The sequence below is a fragment of the Oryctolagus cuniculus genome, chromosome 6 (assembly GCF_964237555.1).
Source record: "Oryctolagus cuniculus chromosome 6, mOryCun1.1, whole genome shotgun sequence".
NCBI lineage: Eukaryota > Metazoa > Chordata > Mammalia > Lagomorpha > Leporidae > Oryctolagus > Oryctolagus cuniculus.
The window spans coordinates 129,679,369-129,699,555 of NC_091437.1; the positions used below are offsets into that span (position 1 = coordinate 129,679,369).

A 20,187-nucleotide genomic window follows, 5' to 3' on the forward strand; every position below is an offset into this window, starting at 1 on the left:
TCAATTTAACTTCTAAAATTTATTAGAGCTTAAGAATCCTATGTAACTTAAAAAACTTTATCCAAAATGGCTAACATAAAGCAAGCTATATTACTTAAAGTCAATCCTTATTTATACAAAATAACTCATTCTTTGAAGGAAACATGTAATCAAGGTTTAGAAGAATATTTTAGTAAAGAAAAAAAATGTTCATGTCTAAAAGAGATCTACCCTGGAATGAGGGTGCACTGCCAAAGGGGTCTTGTTTTGGACCAATATCAGATCAAGGAGACTCATATGTAGTCACAGAATTCACAGACACCATCCACCAAGGCTGAACATCTATCTCACTGCCAAGGCACAAAACTTCTATTTTTTTTTGCCCCTTGGATGCTGTTTCACTAAATTTCATTAAAGGTAAAGTTCTCTTACAGAAACATTTTGATTGTAATGAATGATGTTTTAGAATAAGACTAAATTAATCCAAATATAATTCTATTTAAGGGCTTATTAATAATAAAGAGTTTATCTTTACTTTGAGTTATCATCATAATTTAATAAAAAGATATCCTAAGTCATTTATAAGATCTTCTTTTTCATTATCTCTTACCAAAGCATTAGAGAAGATATTAAAGATATAAATAAACATATAAAGAAACAAAACAATCGTTATTGACCTGATGTATGGAAAATTATTCATTTTCATGAACAGAATCATCTGCACAAAAGAGAATAGCATAATTTTGAGTTAAATCATATTTAACTTTGGGGCAAACCTTATGGTGCCTTGTTCAAGTCCTATCTACTATGCTTCCAATGCAGTTCTCTGCTAATGTGCCAGGGAAGCAGTGGCCAAAGGCCCAAGTAGTTGAGTTCCTGCCACCCAGTGGGAGACCTAGATAGAGTTCCTGACCCTTGGCTTCAGCCTGGCCCAGCACAAACTACTGGGGTCATCTGGGGAGTGAACCAGCAATAAAGATCTCTCTCTCTGCCTTTCAAATAAATAAATACTCTTAAAAAAAAAAGAGTGGACCACACTGAAATATAAAGTGAACAAAAGAAAAATCAATAAAATCCAAAGCTGTATCTTTAAAAAAATTTAACTCAAATTTATAACATCATACTAGCATGTAAATACTAAAATACTTTAAAACTGATTTAAATATACAAAACATAGATGGAGGTAATCTATAACAAAGCATAAAATTGCTAACCTTTAATAAATAGATAGCCTAATTATAAGGAAAAAGTAGAGAGAATTTTATTAGGTTTTTGTTTTACTAGGTTTTGCTTTAAGAAAAATTGTCCAAATACATAAGAAACCTATAGGTGGTGCTCTTACAACAAAAACTAAAGTTATATTCTGGTATGACCCCCAAAAGTACATGTTGTGACAATTTTATTCTCATACAATTACACAAAGATAAGACATAGCACCATAAATAAGAAGTTATTTTAAGACTTAGTAATTTGCATTTTAATTATCAGTGTATATTTTTGCAACACTTAAAAATATTAATGAAGCTCCTTAATCAAAAGCAAAACTATAACACAATAAAGTTTCCTCTTGAAATAGTTATGAATATACACATTTAGTTTTGCCCATTTGTAGTATGATTGAATTTGGCATTTTGTGCCAGTGGCTTTTAATGCAACCTAATTTACTCCATTCTTATCTGAGAAAATAAATTGAAATTCCAAAAGAACCATTAAAAATTTCTCCTCCCTTTTGGATTAAGAATTTGCCTACCTGTACTGGTAGGTGTAGAGTCAGAAGACTGTCTGTTCTATCTGTCACCTACTGGGTTTGCCACGGTGCAACTACTAAACTTACTAGGTATCAAGTTTCTTCAACTATCTTGAAGGTTGATTTCAGCTCTCAGTCATGTACCTCTCCCTCCTCTCATCATCAAGATATACTTCCACTATATTTCTGATAGCTCATTCGGATACATTGATAAGGTTTTCATTTTCTTCCTTTGCATTTTTTCTTTGACCTACTGAAGTCAGACTTCTAATTCTTCCCTCATCTCCTTAGAAACCATGCTGAAGTTTCAGACCACTACTGACCTCACTGCCATATCCAATGGATTCTCATTCCCTAAGACACTTAGTTTTTCTGGAGCACCTGATGCTGATTTTCTTTTCTGCATACCGTCCTACCTTGACTTTGTTGGTGTCATTTATTCTCGTTCTCTTCCCAACTCTGCCTGCTCTGATTTAGTCCTCCAGTACTGGATCCTCCTTTCTCAACCAGCATCCAATATTTTGGTATTCAGTCTCCATTCCCAAGCCTTTGCCACTTTCTACTTTTGATGGAGGATCTCAGTTTCAACTGAGATCTACAGGTCATAGATTCAGCGTCTCCAATCCAGAGACTTTACATAGTCAATACCCACCAGAAGTTCCAATCTCAAGTTCAGCATGATTAGAACTGCGTGTTTCCTAAATCGTGCTCTTTACCCCATATTCTGAATCTTCATGGTCTTAAGCATTATTTGGTTGCGAGAAAAGCAGTTAAGTAAAAAGGAAATTTACTTTAGAAATACTACAGGTAGGAGTGGGCATTTGGCAGAGTAATTTAAGACACTGCTTGGAATATCGGTATCCCACAATGTTATAGTACCTGAGTTCAAGTCTTGGCTCCACTTTCTAAATTCCAGCTTCCTGCTAATGCGCAACCTAGGAGGCAGCAGGTGATAAATCAGATAGTTGGGTCCCTGTCACCCATGTAGAACCTGGATTGAGTTCTTGACTCCTGGCTTTGGCATACCCCCTCTTGGGCTGTTACGGGCATTTGGAGACTTAACCAGCAATTGTGAGATCTGTTTGTCTGTCTTTTCACTGCCTTAATAAAAAATACCATAGGCAGTTTCACGGATTCTCAAGGATAGGAAGTAAAGGCCTCACAGGGACTAAAACTGGAAATTTTAAAGTTACAAATTGAGGTTTCACCACCTCTTAAGGAATCAAGGGGTTTTATTTTCTATACTTCTGTCCCCATCTTCTAAATGGCTTCCTGACTGCTCTACTTCTTTTCATTATTTCAGTGCCTTATAAATTATTTCTCAAGCATCTAACACTTCAGTTCTAGCATCTACTATCAACTATAATTTCACTTTTTTCAGCTATTATATTATACTGTTATTCATTTTATATCATTTTAAAAGGCTTAAAAGGCTTATGGTGATCAAAAACTTTAAGTCTCCATTTCTTCACCTGTAAATGGAGATTAAAATACTACCTTGCACATCGGGTGTCCCAAGGATTAAATACAATTATTTTGGTAAAGGACTTAGCATACTGCTTGAATTACAGTAACTGACAACAAGTAACATTACAGGATATGCCAGAGCTGGCTGATTGGTAGTTATGCTTGGAATATACTAATATGGCTACTAAGGCTTTATTGAGGCTCAGTGGGAAGGAAGGTAGTATAGTGACTGTTCATTTAGCATGTCCTAGGCACCCCTATGCTCTGGACAGAATGAGAAATTATGCTGTGGGGCTGGCACTGTGGTGTAAAGGCTAAAGCTGCTGCTTTCAGTGCCAGCATCCCATACGGGTGCTGGTTCGAGTTCCGGCTGCTCCACTTCCGATCTAGCTCTCTGCTATGGCCTGGGAAAGCAACAGAAGATGGCCCAAGTCATTGAGCCCCTGCACCTGCGTGGGAGACCTGGAAGAAGCTCCTGACTCTTGGCACAGCTCTGGCTGTTGTGGCTAACTGGAGAGTGAACCAGTGGATGGAAGACCTCCAACTGCCTCTCCTTCTCTCTCTGCATAACTCTTTCAAGTAAATAAATACATCTTTAAAAAAAGAAGAAATTATGCCATGATATCTGACACTGCAGCAGCCAGGGTAGAAAAGGGGTAGGGAATTATAATCTGAAAACTCTACAAAATTAATATTTGTTTTAAACCTGTTTCTATATGGTTTGCTCATTGGAACCTCATCTTTCTATATTTGGACAGCACTTTCAATTTGTGTTACATCTGTCTCTTCTATCTATGCCTTCTGTATTGCTTATACATAATTATTTTAGCTATGGTCTGGTTAATTCTTCAATAACAATTATTTCACATGTAACTGGCAAGTGGAAGAATCTTATCCAAATAATGCAATGATTTGAAATAAGCATGCTAATGATTTGAAATAAGCAAAGGCAGGAATTTTCACAGTTAAAGAAAACATATAAAAACCCTCTAGAAGTACACTACTTTGGGAAGTGGTTAAAGAATTGCTTGGCTCTCTTGAGAAGCCACAAGAGCAGATAGGGGTGTGAAGGTATCAATCTATTATGAAAGCAAAACACCTGAATTGAAGAACAGGTATGACAGATTAAACTGGTCTCTGTTAGAAGTAAATTGTTTTAAGTGCAGAGCATGAAACTGAGCAAATATGGCTGCAGAGTAAGGACTCATTTTAGGTAGAAATGCCTGGGTTTTTGATTATGCTAGTATTTGGATCTGGTCTAACAATATGTTTCTTATAAGCCCTGTTGTTTTATTGTGAGGTTTTTCAGGAACAAATGCACGATGTTACTAAAAAAGTGACTGCATTTTAGTCTGTGTTCATTCTGCTCTAATTATCAATATTAATGTTTTGTCCTTAAACATCTACAAAAATTATCTATTTAACTTACTGTGATCAATATCTTAGATATAAATAAGTATTCAAGTATTCTGGATAACAATGATACACATCTATACTTTTAATTAATAAATTTCCCATAACTCTAGAAATGCAAACTAAGGGGACCAGTGCTGTGGTGTAGTAGGTTAAGCCCCCGCATCCCATATGGGCTTGAGTTTGTGTCCTGGCTGCTCTTCTTCCTATCTAGCTCTCTGGTAATGGTCTGGGAAGGCAGTGGAAGATGGGAAGAAGGTCCAAGTGCTTGGGCCCCTGCACCCATGTTAGTGGACCCGGAAGAAGCTCCTAGTTCCTGGCTTTGGATCAGCCCAGCTTCAGCCATTGTGGCCATTTTGTGAGTGAATCAGCAGATGGAAGACCTCTCTGTCTGACTCTCCCTCTCTCTCTCTGTAACTCTGCCTCTCCAATAAATAAACCTTGAAGAAAGAAGAAAGGCAGGGGGAGGGAGAAAGGAGGAGGAGGAGGCAGGGAAGGGGGAGGAGGGGGGGAGCAAACTAAAATTAAAGGGATTCTGAAGTTCATTCAAAAGATTGCAACTTTTCAATTTGAACACCGCTGTTCAAACTTCGTTAAGAATATGGTGCTGATTATGTTATCTGACTAACCCCCGCCACCACCACATAAATCATATTTAAAACACAGTGGAACTAGAGTACAGGATATCTGAAATAAAAATTTAAAAACTGAGTAACATTATCTAAAAAGCTAAACAGAATATATACTTCTTAAAATTTTAGCATGCATGCCATCAGCCAAGAAAGACAGAATTGGGAGGTTAAAAATTAATGCCCATGTCCCACACTGAACTGCTTATGGATGATTCCCAGTGCCGGCCCCTGACTCAGACTTCCCACAAAGCAGACCCAGGGAGGCAGCAGGTAATGGTTCAAGTACTTGAGTTCCTGACACCCACATGAGAGAGCTAGACTGAGTTCCTGGCTACTGGCTCCAGCTCTCTCTCCCTATAGCCCTCTGCACAGCAAACAAATAATAAAACAAGAAACTGGAAAAGCAAAAAAGAGAGGGAAAATTAACTGAGAAATCAATAGGTAAAGATTTTGAATAAAATTTTAATGGCAGTTTCCTGGTTTAAGATACAAAATACCTCATAGTATAGTTTAGAAAACAGCACATAACTAAATGATTGAGAAATACTCAAGACTTCTATATGTTTATCCTGATACTATTTCAATAATTCCACAGAGAAACACAGAACTATGGTTTTAAAACTAAGTTAATGCATCATACTTATCATCTTTAAATATTGAGAACACTGGAAATGTTCAAACAACCTCTATTAAGAGAACCACTTCAAAACAGAAGTGATATGAAATAAACTGCACATTCAATTTGAGATTTCATGGTTTTAAAGCATAGGAAAAAGGCAGGCAAAGAAATGCATGATGAGAGCTAAACTACTTGTAAAAGAAAAAGAAAACTACAATTTCTTATTTTACAGGTAAAGGACTGTTTGCTTCTTTTCCCTCCAAATCTGTCAAGGGTTGACACTTAATGACAAAAAGTAGTTGAGACTAAAAATGACATGAAATTTTCATATGTTTTAATAAATCACAAAACAACTACAAGTAAAAATCAGCTATGTTTACTAACCACCTAACTTCACAAGAAAAATGTAAAGAAATTATAACATTAAAACATTGATGTATGTTTATTAACTGAATCCAAGAATTATGTGACAGTTACTGAGAGCAAACAAGAGTACTAAATGACATAACACAATCACCAAAGTGCACATGTAAACTCACACATGTGGTATCTTTTTTAAACAATATTACATTCTGGAATGTATATTATTTTTAAAAAAGATTTATTTATTTACTTGAAAGAGTTACACAGAGAGAGGAGAGGCAGAGAGTGAGAGAGAAAGGTCTTCCATCCGCTGGTTCACTCCCCAATTGGCTGCAACTGCTGCAGCTGCACTGATCTGAAGCCAGGAGCCTGAAGCTTCTTCTGGGTCTCCCACATGGGTACAGGGACCCAAGGACTTGGGCCACCTTCTACTGCTTTCGCAGGCCACAGCAGAGAGCTGAATCAGAAATGGAGCAGTCGGGACTCAAACCGGCGCCCATATGGGATGCTGGCACTGCAGAGGGCGGCTTTACTTGCTATATCACAGCGCCGACCCTCTATTTGATATTTTTAAAACAGAAAAAAGGCGTGCCAGAAAATTGCATCATGTGAGTATAGAACAGGTGGTAAATACAATTCACCAGGAATAAAGTATCTCTTTTATAGAACAGAAATGTATATGCATCAGGGTAAAAAGAATATTCCAGTTAAGACAAGGTAGACCTGCTATGAAATAAGGGGTGTGATCTGAATATTTTGTAAAGATTATTTGTAGTACTATAACACACAGAAAGAGAAACCAGTGAAACAAAGAGATCAGCCAAAAAGCAAATAGAGAATACTTCCTTTTCCTGTAGGTTTTGAGAAAGTTTTGCTATGGAATGAAATCATGTTCATCCTGTTCATGGGCAAAGAATAGCATTTATAGGTAAAGGTAGTTTCTTTCATTAGGCTATATTATTTTTCAGAGTATAGCTATCTTATAATATTATTAGCTCCATTATGGCTGATAAATATAAAAGCAATTCCAAGAGATGAAAATACTAGTAAGAAGAGTTTGATTCCAATGGAAATAAATGTGCTTTAAAAAAATCTGCAAGTGGTTTAAGGCTACTGTTGAATAGCCTTACGGGATGAGTGTTAAGAATGATTACAAAGGTTAACAAGCAAATTATGCAATTCATGGAAAATATTGCCTATGCAAACAATAAAAGGCAACAAAACATGGAAAACTTAAAATATACTCAATACAGTTGGATGATTAGCATAAAAATCAGATATCTACTGGCCCAATTTAATTTAGGAGAAGAGTATTATTTGAAATATTAAGATTGGAGACTCACCCCCACCTCATCCCAAGGGTCAAAGCAGCTCCTTCCTGTTTTGTCAGAGATCATTGTTCAACTTGACTTTCTGGCCTGGCCCTTAAGGAACCAGCTTGCTGACATCTACGTGGGATGTCAAAAAACTGCTCTCCAAGGCATCAAAGCTGGACTTTACCCATAATGCCTAACTGTTCTTTGCATAGGAGTGGATTTCTGGATCTCAGCCTGGTGGTTCCCCTTTGGTTACAGCTTCTTGACTCTGGTCACCAGAATAACTTTCCCACTTCCCACACTCGCTGCTACCACTCCTCAATATTACTGAATTGCTCCACTTTTCAGAAGAAAGATTCCTAATGACTTGGCATACATGTTTCCAAATTAACCAACAGAACAAACATGTCTTTATAGCCAGAAGTCAGGCATAAATGGTGTGTGGGCCACACAAGTTCCAAAAATATGTTATGAGCAGTGACTAAACATTTTCTGAACACCAATACCTTTATGTTGGTCATGAATTTTCCAACTTCTATTTCACAGATTCTCTAACTAGTTCTCTCACTTTACTCCTAGTCTACTGAGTTACCTGTTGGACCTCACTGGAGTTTGTGACCTTGCTAGACCCTGAATCCACCATCAATGCCAGTATTCTTTGCACTTATGAATAACTAAGCCCTCCAACCTGAACACAAAACATAAGAAGCCCATGGCTAGGAAGGAAAGACTTCAGTTTGAAAGTCTTTCTTTTGCTACTTGATACTTAATCTGGGCTTGTTGCTCATACCTTGCTCTTGATTTTCCTGCTCCTTGGCTGTCCAGGCTCCTTTCTGACTACTCAATATCCTGAGCTCAACTTTTTCTTGTGGAAATGTCAAAACAGTCAACACAGTGAGGACAGACAGTGTTGGAAAGAGATAAGTTTCAAGCTTTTTAAAATCAGAAAACTGAACATTTCTTTTAATAGCACTTGGATAGAAATATCTACTAGTTTAAGATAGAAAAGCTTTTAATTGTGATTTATAAGAATCAGTGCAGGCAAGAAAAAAATTTCATCCAATCACTGCCACTGAAGACCATCTTACTACTCTTAGACAAATATTCTGAAACCACATGTTCCTATTGCAAGTAGGAAATCCTACATCCAGCTATTTATAATTCACATGAATATTCCTCTTCATTAATACACACAGTTAAGAATGAATGCAGTAATATATTTATTTCTGTTATCCTAAGTGACATTAGTTAAGGAAAAATATTTTACTTGGCCTTTAGCTCTAATTGGGGCAGGTAAATAATTGGTTTCATAAAGGTTACTAATGTCCATAGCAAATAAACAAATAATACTCAGGGGTTACATGGCAGCAAAATAAAACAAAAAAAGAAGAGTCACAAAACTGGGGCAAACGGAGAAGGAAAAATAGAAAAACAAGGTCACAACAGTATGAGTAAAGATGACGACTGCAAAGAACTCAAAATATACTAGCTAAAGCTTCACCCTGAAATTTCTAAGTCCTAAGTGTAATTCCAAATCTGGCTGTTTAAGCACAAGATAGAAAGATATCTTTTCTTAAGGGCATAAAAAAGCTTCTTCCTCCCACCCCAGTAAGGGCATAAAAAACTGGCATAGTACCTATCTTTTCCTATAGAAGACTACAATATTACCAAGCAAACTAATACTTCTATTTCCAGAATAAAAAGAATATTAATTTTTGAAATTCACTGTGACTCTTGTAGGAAGCACAGATGACATTAGGTAGAAATAAGCACTTGAGTAAAAAAAACTGGTTTTGTAGATTGTGATTTTCCAAGCCATCTCTATCAGCTTTCACATAGTTATTAGTATGTCCACACCTTCTACAAGTGCTCTAGTCATTTTGTCCTTTGTTAAGGGTGGAGCCCAGAAATAAATAAAATATTCAGAGTGTGTTTAAATAGGGGGTAAAGAAGAACAATTATGTGCTCTGTTCTTGATTCTGTATCTATATTATTGCAGTTTAAATCACTCCTTTAATTATGCTATGCTTCTAGTCAACTGGTATCCTCAGTCCAGTTTTCTTATCCACAAAGTGGCTTTTACACAGCAGGTGCACAGTACATCCAAATCAAAGTTGTACTTTGGCAAAATTACAAACAACAAATACGCTCTCAGACTTCGAATAATTATTTTCAAAGTTAAATAGTAGAAAAGAAAATTTTAAATGTCTGAATCAACTTCTTTTTAGATCTTCACTAGGCCTGGCCCACAACCACATGAATTTCATTTTTACCATCTGAGCATCATACACTTTGTCACAATATAATTTGTTCTGTCTACAGATCTGGCACCCATATGTACTATTCTAATACTGAGCTTATTTATAATTTATTATAATAAAATATAAAAATATAACACAAGTAGACTACAAGTTCATGAAAAATGAAATTAAAATATAAAAACAAATTTTACTTTTCAACAAAACCTCCATCAAGTTCAAACATTTTTTTGAAGTAATGATACGAGGTAACTCTAAGGAACTGAGGGCTCTGGGAATTTAACTGTGTCAATGCAGCATTCTTTACATTATTAACTGAAGAAAAATGGATATCCTATAAAGATTTCTTTTTAGGAAAAATGTAAAAAGGAACAGCCAGTTCAGGACCGCAAGGTGGATGCCTAGTGGTTTATTATCAAAACTTTTGGAAATCTGCCTGAGGAGAGGGATGAGCAGGAATGCCATCGTGTTGGGAAGGGCACTCTGGTGAAGCTTTTCTAGTAAAGCATTTAGTGATTTTCTGCTAAACCTTTGGGTTTCTCAAAACACAAATTTTTAGAAAACTTTTATTTAATACATATAAATTTTGAAAGTATAACTTTTGGATTATATCTGTTTTCCCCCCATAACCTCCCTCCTACCTGCAAACCATCCCATCTCCTACCCCCTCTCCCATCCCATTCTTCATTAAAATTCATTTTTAATTATCTTTATATACAGAAGATCAACTTCATATATACTAAGTAAAGATTTCAACCGATTGCACCAGCACAGACACACAAAGTATAAAGTACTGTTTGAAGAATAGTTTTACCATTAATTCACAGTACAACACATTAAGGACACAGATCCTACATGGGGAGTAAGTGCACAGTGACTCCTGTTGTTGATTTAACAACTGACACTCTCAGTTATGATGTCAGTAATCACCTGAGGCTCTTGTCATGAGCTGCCAAGGCTATGGAAGCCTCTTGAATTCACAAACTCTGACCTTATTTAGACAAGGCCATAATCAAAGTGAAAGTTCTCTCCTCCCTTCAGAGAAAGGTACCTCCTTCTTTGATGGCCCGCTCTTTCCACTGGGATCTCACTCACAGAGCTCTTTCATTTAGGTGATTTTTTGCCACAGTGTCTTGGCTTTCCATGCCTGAGAAACTCTCATGGGCCTTTTGAGCCAAATCTGAATGCCTTAAGGGCTGATTCTGAGGCTAGAGTGCTGTTTAGGGCATTTGCCATTCTATGAGTCTGCTGTGTATCCCACTTCCCATGTTGGATCATTCTCTCCTTTTTAATTCTATCAATTATTAGTAGCAGACACTGGTCTTATTTACATGACCCCTTTGACACTTAACCTATCTTTATGATCAATTATGAACTTAAACTGATCACTTTAACTAGTAAGATGGCATTGGTACCTACCAACTTAGTGGAATTTGGAGTCCCATGGCACGTTTCTAGCTCTACCATTAGAGGTAGGTATGAGTGAGCATGTGCCAAACTGTACATCTCCTCCCTCTCTTATTCCCACTCTTATTTTTAACTTTAACTTTTATTAACTTTTTTTAAACTTTTCAGTTAAATTAAACACCTAAGAATAATTGTGTATTAAAGAGTTCAGCCAATGGTATAAAGTAGAAGAAAATACTAAAAAGAATAAAATAGTAAGCAAAACATTCTCCTAATAAATGAATGTTACTGCTCATCAGCCTTCCAACACGCAAAAACATTCAACAAGCAAAATACTCTGAGCATTCCAAAAAACTGTTGCCATGACCCCTTATTTTTGATCAGCCCACTGTCGCTTCCTCCTCTTGGTAGTCACTGCTTTGAATGTGCTTTGTCTTCAGAATCATACATGTTCCATCCACTGTTAAAATTCTTTGAAGAAATGCTTCAGGATCTTAATCTCACTTGTTTACAACTCCCACTGAGAGTTTTGCTCTTGTCTGCAGCATTCTGTCACAACCATCTGGTTACATATAGACCTTTTCAAGTCACAGCTGGGTATGCTGAACTGGTACGCTGAACCCACTAGGTGTCTATGGTGTTGGGCCACTGTCTCTGCTGTTAATTGCTGATCCTATTTATTTAGGGCATGAATAAAATTAATTTCTTCCTTTAAACTTGAGGTGGATGGTCTGTCACTGTGGGCTTCATCTTCAACACCATCTCTTCCCTTGTTAAAACAAGTAATCCTTTTGTAAGCTGCTGATTTCTTCAGGATTCTGTCCTCATAAACTCCATGTTAAGGTTCAATGATTTCACCATTCTTCTTTCAAGTTTCACCATAAAACTGACGTTTGTGTTTGCTTCAATTTTAAAAGTTCATGTTGCTTTGATAGAAACACTTTTCAAATTGATATATTCTGCTTAGTGTCTTTTTTTTTTAACTTTTATTTAATGAACATAAATTTCCAAAGTACAGCTTATGGATTACAATGGCTTCCCGCCCCCCCATAACATCCCTCCCACCCTCAACTCTCACCTCTCCGCTCCCTTTCCCCTTCCATTCACATCAAGATTCATTTTCAATTCTCTTTATATACAGATCAATTTAGCATATATTAAGTAAAAATTTCAACAGTTTGCACCCCCATAGAAACACAAAGTGTAAAATATTGTTTGAGTACTAGTTATAGCATTAAATCACAATGTACAACATATTAAGGACAGAGATCCTACATGAGGAGTAAGTGCATAGTGACTCCTGTGGTTGACTTAACAAATTGACACTCTTGTTTATGGCATCAGTAATCACCCTAGGCTCTTGTCATGAGCTGCCAAGGCTATGGAAGTCTCTTGAGTTCGCCGACTCTGATCATATTTAGACAAGGTCATAGTCAAAGTGGAAGTTCTCTCCTCCCTTCAGACAAAGGTACCTCTTTCTTTGATGACCTGTTCTTTCTACTGGGATCTCACTCACAGAGATCTTTCATTTAGGTCATTTTTTTTTTTTTTTTTTTTTTTTTTTTTTTTTTTTGCCACAGTGTCTTGGCTTTCTATGCCTGAAATACTCTCATGGGCTTTTCAGCCAGATCCACATGCCTTAAGGGCTGATTCTGAGGCCAGAGTGCTGCTTAGGACATCTGCCATTCTATGAGTCTGCTGTGTATCCCACTTCCCATGTTGGATCATTCTCTCCCTTTTTTAATCTATCAGTTAGTATTTGCTGACACTAGTCTTGTTTATGTGATCCCTTTGACTCTTAGTCCTATCATTATGATCAATTGTGAACAGAGATTGGTCACTTGGACTAGTGAGATGGCATTGGTACATGCCACCTTGATGTAATTGAATTGGAATCCCTGACTGTTGATGAACAACTGAATACTTTATCCCTTTTAGTATTTTTTTTTGTTCTACTTAATACTATTGGTTGAACTCTGTAATTAATACACAATTATTCTTAAGTGTTGAAACTTAACTGAAAAGTGATCCCTGTTAAATATAAGAGTGGGAATAAGAGAGGGAAGAGATGTACAATTTGGGACATGCTCAATCGGACTTGCCAGATTGGCAGAGTTAGAAAAATGCCAAGGGATTCCAATTCAATCCCTGCTTAGTGCCTTAAACTATATTCTATTCAGATAGTAAATTAATATGAGTTTAATTTTTGCAAAGTTTCTGAAATCCATGCTATTTTTTAATATTCATTTTTATGAACTCTCTGAGGCTTGCTTATATGTAATAATCTTATTATAAAAATGTGATTGTTTAATCAACAATTTGATAATATATAAAATATCATAAATATCTAATATAGAGAGGCCTCAAATAAAATGCACTGTGGTATAATTAACATCAATAAAATTAAATTACATAATATAACATTTAGTGAAAATCAGAATACCAGCATTTTCCTTTCTGAAACGTAAGGGTACTCTACTCCAAAACCTTTAGAAAAGACTGTCTGAAAGTAGCCAATGACTTTTAAAATTAGTAGTATCAAATACCAGTGTATTTTTTTTTAAATTCAACACTCATTTTTCTTTATCTGAAGGGTCATTTCTTGAGTTCACACTAAGCTCTGTTTTCATAATTTGAAATCCTAAAAACCCTAATAGATTCATTATCACCTAAAATATGATGTTCTCTTTGCCCTCTTCATTTGAATCATGGATAAGAGGTACTACATATTGTCATCAGGGAAATGAAAATAAAAACCACAATGAGGTTATTAGAATGGCTCTCATACAGAAATCAACAAACAATAAATGCTAGTGAGGATGTGAGGAAAAGGTACACTGATCCACTGCTGGTAGGAATGCAAACTGGACATCCATCATGGACAACAGTGTAAGGACGCTTCAGAAAGCTGAAAATAGATCTACCATATAACCCAGCAATCCCACTCCTGGGAATTTACCTAAAGGAAAAGGAAATGAAATCATCTTTGAAAGGGTTACTTTATGCCAGTATTTATTGCACCTCAGTTCACAATAGCTAAGATATAGAATCAATCCAGATGTCCATCAACTGATGACTGGTTGAAGAAATTTTAAGATACACACACACACACACACACTCACACACAGGAATACTACTCAGCTGTAAAAAAAAGGATGAAGTCCTGGTTTTTTTGCAACAAAATGGATCTAACTGGAAACTGTTATACTTAAGTAAATAAGGCAGTCTCCAAAAGACAAATACCATGTTTTCCCTGATCTGTGGTAACTAATAGAATACAAAAAAATGAACTGTATATGAGCAAGATTACATTGACATTGAGATTCGATGCTTGTTTTCAGCCTTTGTCTCCAATGTTGAAGAACAGTGTTACTTAGTGTAGGGTTAATCTTATGAATATAAAATAAACTGCAAATAGATCACTGTAAAAATTAAAAGAATGAGAAAGAAAGAAGGAGGGAGGTATGGGCAAGAGGGACCATAGGGTGTGAAGTATCATTATATTCCTAAATCTGTTTATATGAAATACATGAAATTTGTTCACTTTAAAAAATTAAAAATTTTAAAAAGGGGCTAGCAATACGGCATAAAGGGTTAAGACTCTGCCTGCAGTGCCAGCATCTCATATGGGCACTGATTCAAATCCCAGCCACTTGGATTCTGATCCAGCTCCCTGCTAATAAAGTACCTGGGAAAGCAATGGAAGATGGCCCAAGTGCTTGGGCTCCTGCACTCATGTGGGAGACTCAGAAGAAGCTCCTCGATCCTGGCTTTAGCCTGTCCTAGCCCCAAGCCATTGTGTCCATTGGGGAGTGAACTAATGAATATAAAATCTGTCCCTGGCCCTTCCCCTCCTCCTCTGTAACTCTGCCTTTCAAATAAATAATCTTTAAAAAACTTTTAAAAGATACTACAAACACTGGTTAAAAAATACAGTGAGAGGCCGGCCTTGTGGTAGAGCAAGTAAAGCCACTGCCTGTAGTGCTGGCATCCCAAATGAGCGCTGGTTCAAGTCCCGGCTGCTCCACTTCTGATCTAGCTCTCCAATACGGCCTGGGAAAGCAGCAGAAGATGGCCCAACTTTTTGGGCCCCTGCACCTATGTGGGAGACCCGGAAGAAGCTTCTGGCTCCTGGAACAGCTCTGGCTGGTGCGGCTAACTGGGGCGTGAACCAGCAGATGGAAGACCTCTCTCTCTCTGCCTCTCCTTCTCTGTGTAACTCTGACTTTCAAGTAAATAAATAAATCTTTAAAAAAATAGTGAAATTCTTTTAGTGATTCTAATAAGAAGTCAGATACATGTATTAATAAGTATAAAATAATAAAATTACATAGAAAGGCACAAAGGACCATTTGACCTGATACTTATTCATGTAACTTTTCTATATCTTAAACACAAATCTAACAAATGAACAGTTTAAACTTTTTCTTTCAAATGTTTTCATTTTAGATGGTCTTAAAAATTCTAGAATAATAAGTTTTATTAGAATAAATGTTCCCTAGAGGAAACTTCAAAATACCATGTGCAGTTATTGAAGCCTAAAGCTCTACACTAGTACAAAATGTTGTTAACGAATATGTAAGCAAATTAGTTGCAATTTAGAAATTAACATATTCCCAATTAAAAAGGTCATAACTAAATTACTGGCCTTTGAGTACTTTAATAAGAACTATAAAATGCACTCTCCCATTTTCAAAGTGTCCTGATCTGGACTACATTACTGAAAAACACTAAATGTATACTAGTTAAAATTCTTGCTAAATTGTCAGTAGACTTTCCCAAGCACAAACAACTAGAGTAGGACCCTGAGCACTGTCCTACGTGGGGTAGCAGAGGTGAAAAGAGCAGATGAAGAGTAGAAGCAGCACCACGGAGCACTGAGGACTTCTCCACAGCTGCTGCTTGCTGTTCTCAACAGAAAGTGAAGTTCCACATGCAGAGATTCTTTCGGAACCTAGTTCTCCATTTATACCGGAATTGAAGACGCCCTACTTTCTACTGGGGATGCAAGGATTTCAGAAAACTTTCACACTTTGAGAATTCCCAGTCCAGAAATCCAAAATTCAAAATGATCCAAATGACTTGAGCACTTGGGATTTAGGATTTTTGGATTAGCAATGCTCAACCAGTGAAGTCTAAGCAGTTAAACTGGAAAAAGTTTCAAGCATTTAGGATTAAACAAATTTAACCTATACTATACTAAACATTATAGTTCCATATTTCCATACTGACCAAAGGAAAAAATGCAATGAACCTACTTACACAATTAAAATCTGATTGGTTTTTCTTGTCTTCTGAAAATTTTTTAACCAATGACTACCATAAATTGTTACACTGTAAGAAAATCTATTTAAAGGACAAGGAAGGCTAATTAGATTTCAATGTAATAGATTATAAAATATTCATTGATAGGGTTTTAGATTCCACATTGCAATTAACCTCTAAGAAACTACATCTTTGGGCCAGTGTTGTGATACAGCATATATGGGTGTCCGTTCAAGTCCTGGCTGCTTCACTTCCAATCCAGCTCCCTGCTAATGTGCCTGGAAAAGCACTGGAAGATGGAATATGGTCCAAGCACTCAATTGAGGCCCTGCCACCCACGTGGGAGACCAGGATGAAGCTCCTGGCTCGTGGCTTCATCCTGGCACAGCCCTGGCTGTTGAAGCCATCTGGAAAGTGAACCAACAAATGAAAATTGATTCATATTCTCCTTCCCTCTCTCTCCCGTTCTCCCCATATCCTTCTCTTTTTTCCAACTATATCTCAGTGTGAAGCTGGATTGCCCTCATATATGTCAAACTAAATTTCATGTTGCAAAGACTGAATGCAGAAACAGAGGGAAGAATCTATCCTATGTTAACCCAATCATCAAAGGCTTTAAAAAATTATAAAATAATGCTATTCTTAGTGATTTTCATTTCATAAAACCACATTATTGATGTAAACAAGCACCAGGATTATTACTGCTATTTTTAGTTAGATTAATATGATTAAATTTTGGGGGTTTCATTTGTATTTGAAAGGCAGAGGGACAGACTAAAACAGAGAGATCTTCCATTGCTCATTCACCCTCCAAATGCCTGCAACAGCCAGGGTTCAGCCAGGGCATGGCCAAGAGCCTGGAACTCAACCTGCACCTCCACATAGGTGGCAGAGACCCAAGTACTTGAGCCATGACCTGCTGCCTCCCAGGGTGTACATTAGCAGGAATCTGGAATAAGAAGCGCGAGAGCTGGGACTTGAACCAGGCACTCCAACCAATATAGGCTGAGAGCAATCCAAGCATCATCTTAACCACCACATCAGACATCTGCTCCCTGGATTAATATGTTTAAAATTTTCAGTTTTAATTTTTAATAAAATAAATATTGGCAGCTATAGCCTATACAAATAAAAATTCTTTGAAATCCTTGCTATGTCTTCCCTGAAAACTCTTATGTTGAAGACCTGATCCCCAATGTCAGTATATTTGGAGAGAATACATTTAAGGAGGGAACTGAGGTTAAATAAGAACATAGGGGTAGGCATTCCTGTAAAACAGCACTAGCATCCTTCTAAGAGGAAAAGGAGTGGGCATTCTGGCCTTGCAGTTGGGATGTCCACATCCCATATCAGAATACCTGGGTTAAAATCCTGGCTCCTGATTGCAGCTTCTGTGTACTCTGGGAGGCAGCAGGTGTTGGCTCAAGCAGTTGGATTTCTACCACCCATGAGGGAGACCTGGATTGAGACCTGGCTCCTAGGTTTGGCCTGACCCAGCCCTGGCTATTGCAGGCATTTGGGGTAGTAAACAAGTAGATGGTAGCTTGTTTTTGCTCTCCCTCTGTTTATGTCAAATAAATAAATAAATAAATAAAAATTTAAAAAGAAAAAAAAAAAAAGAGAGAAGACACCAGCGACCTCCTTTCTTGCTCTAAGCACTCACAGAAGGCCACTGAAGAACACAGAAAGAACTGGCCACCTGTAAGCTGCAAAAAAAGGCTTACCAGGAACCAGACAATTCTGTCAACACCTTGATCTTGGACTTCAGGCCTCCAGAACCACGAGAAAAATAAGGGTTCTAATTTAAATGATCCAGTAATACTTTGTTACGGCAGTATGAGCAGACTAATAGGGTCCTTGGGTAATTTTTAAAAGCTTCAAAGGGATCCTGAGACTACAGATTTTTGAAAACAATTGAACCACACAATATAAATTAAAATGTTTGTTAATTTTATTTTGTAGTCACAACCTGAAAAAGTAATCATAATTCTCACCAACTATTCAAAATAGAAAAGGAGAGAAAATTCAGGTTATCTTTAAAGTAACCTTATTTTTACTTGATATATGTAATTACCTAACATTTAAAAGCATATGGAAAAGGTGAAACAAACTGTGAAAGCATGAATACAGCCTTCAGAGGCACTGGTTTTCATTTTTAGAAAACTAGGCGTTAGATGTGCTTGATGAGTACACACTAACTTTTAGAGTATTTAAGTCTATTATTTGAGTACAAAGTCATGCACAAAACATAAGAGCAAACCTGCAGTTTTGCTTCATGAGGGAAAAATAATCTAACAAATTATAAGGTGACACAAAGCAATCAATCAATGAACCAACAAACATACTAAACACAATTATTTTTAACCACATAAAACCTATCAAGAATATGGGGAAATAATAAATTAACAGTAAAAAACTTTATTTCAGTACATGCAAAATTAAATATTTTTGTTCTCCTAGGAACTTTAGGTAACAATACTGTGGAAGTCACCTAAGAATGAAGACTTTTTTTATGGCACTTTAAGTAATTATTAAGTTACAAAAGCTTAGATGAGTGGAAAAAAAGCATCTGCTTCAACAAGTTTCTTAATTTCATGGACATAAGTATGTTGTTGTATTGCTTTTAACAGCAAATGAACTGTACATCCAATTGTAGATTCAAATATTAGACGTTGATGAACAGTAGCACTCTAATCTAAAAATCAAGCAAAATGCTTGATTTTTAAGGCTCTACATTTTAATAAATTTAATTTCACATAACTTTGCATGGCAAGAAAATACTAATTCAACTTGAGCTAACTTTTCTCTCAGTTTAATATTTGTATGAAAAAAATTATGCAGTCCATTTGAAAAAGTATAATCAATCCAAGGGCATGCAAGTATCAATTTAATCTTATATGAATTTCTCCATGTTCCAGTTACTTCATTCCTTATTACATGCTGCAAAAAGCAGTAATAATTTTTAAAGCCAAATATCACTTTGTAAGATACCAGGTGGCTTTCAATATTTACCATATAAGTCATGCATGAAATTTAAACATTACAAAAAATGACTTACCAGTTGACACTCCTGAAATATGCACATTTTCAGAATGTTCTGCAAGAGCACCATTTCCTAAAATTAAACATAATGAATAAACTAATTTCCAAGATAAAATTTATAAAAAATTTTAGATTCTCCCTTTGAAAGAGAAATAACTATAGAGAACTACTTCTAATATTCAGAAACTAAATTTGTTTCTTATAATAATCTTCAAAACAACATTAGGAAGCTCAAAATGATAATAGAGAAAATGAAACACTTTAGAAGTTACTACAGTGTAGTGTAATATATAAAGGTTAAATATATAGATATGATTGACACCAGAAATAATTTCTATCAATTAATAATCGAAAGGGAAGTCAGGACTAACTATAAGAGAGAACTATTGCTTTATACACAGCAGAGTCATACATCTTAATACTTGATTTTTTTAAAAGATGTCTTACACTGTCTTCTAAATCTTCAAACCTTTTCTTAACAACAACAGTTTTAAAAGCAGGAACAGAATTACATTCTGTTTTCATAGTCTCTGATTTTTTGTATCCCACTCCACAGAGTTGGGCACAGAGATACATTCCAGTAACTTAGAATTAACCATCACCCAGTAAAATAAAAGCAAGGTTTTCCATGATTCACATTAAAGTACTGAAGATACTCTTTTCAAATTAATATGAACAG

The 20,187-nt window shown here is 36.2% G+C and overlaps 1 protein-coding gene across 2 annotated transcripts in view; it reads right to left on the bottom strand.

The window, feature by feature from the left end:
- Positions 1 to 20,187, bottom strand: part of LRP12 (LDL receptor related protein 12) — a 77,003-nt gene that overhangs the window by 23,457 nt on the left and 33,359 nt on the right. Inside the window, exon 2 of one of the 2 annotated variants that reach the window (XM_051844747.2) lies at positions 19,525 to 19,581. The exons of the other annotated variant lie outside the window; for it this stretch is intronic. Within the exon in view, the coding sequence (XP_051700707.1) occupies positions 19,525 to 19,581 (57 nt within the window). The remainder of the gene's footprint in view (positions 1 to 19,524; positions 19,582 to 20,187) is intronic. 2 annotated transcript variants of the gene reach the window in all.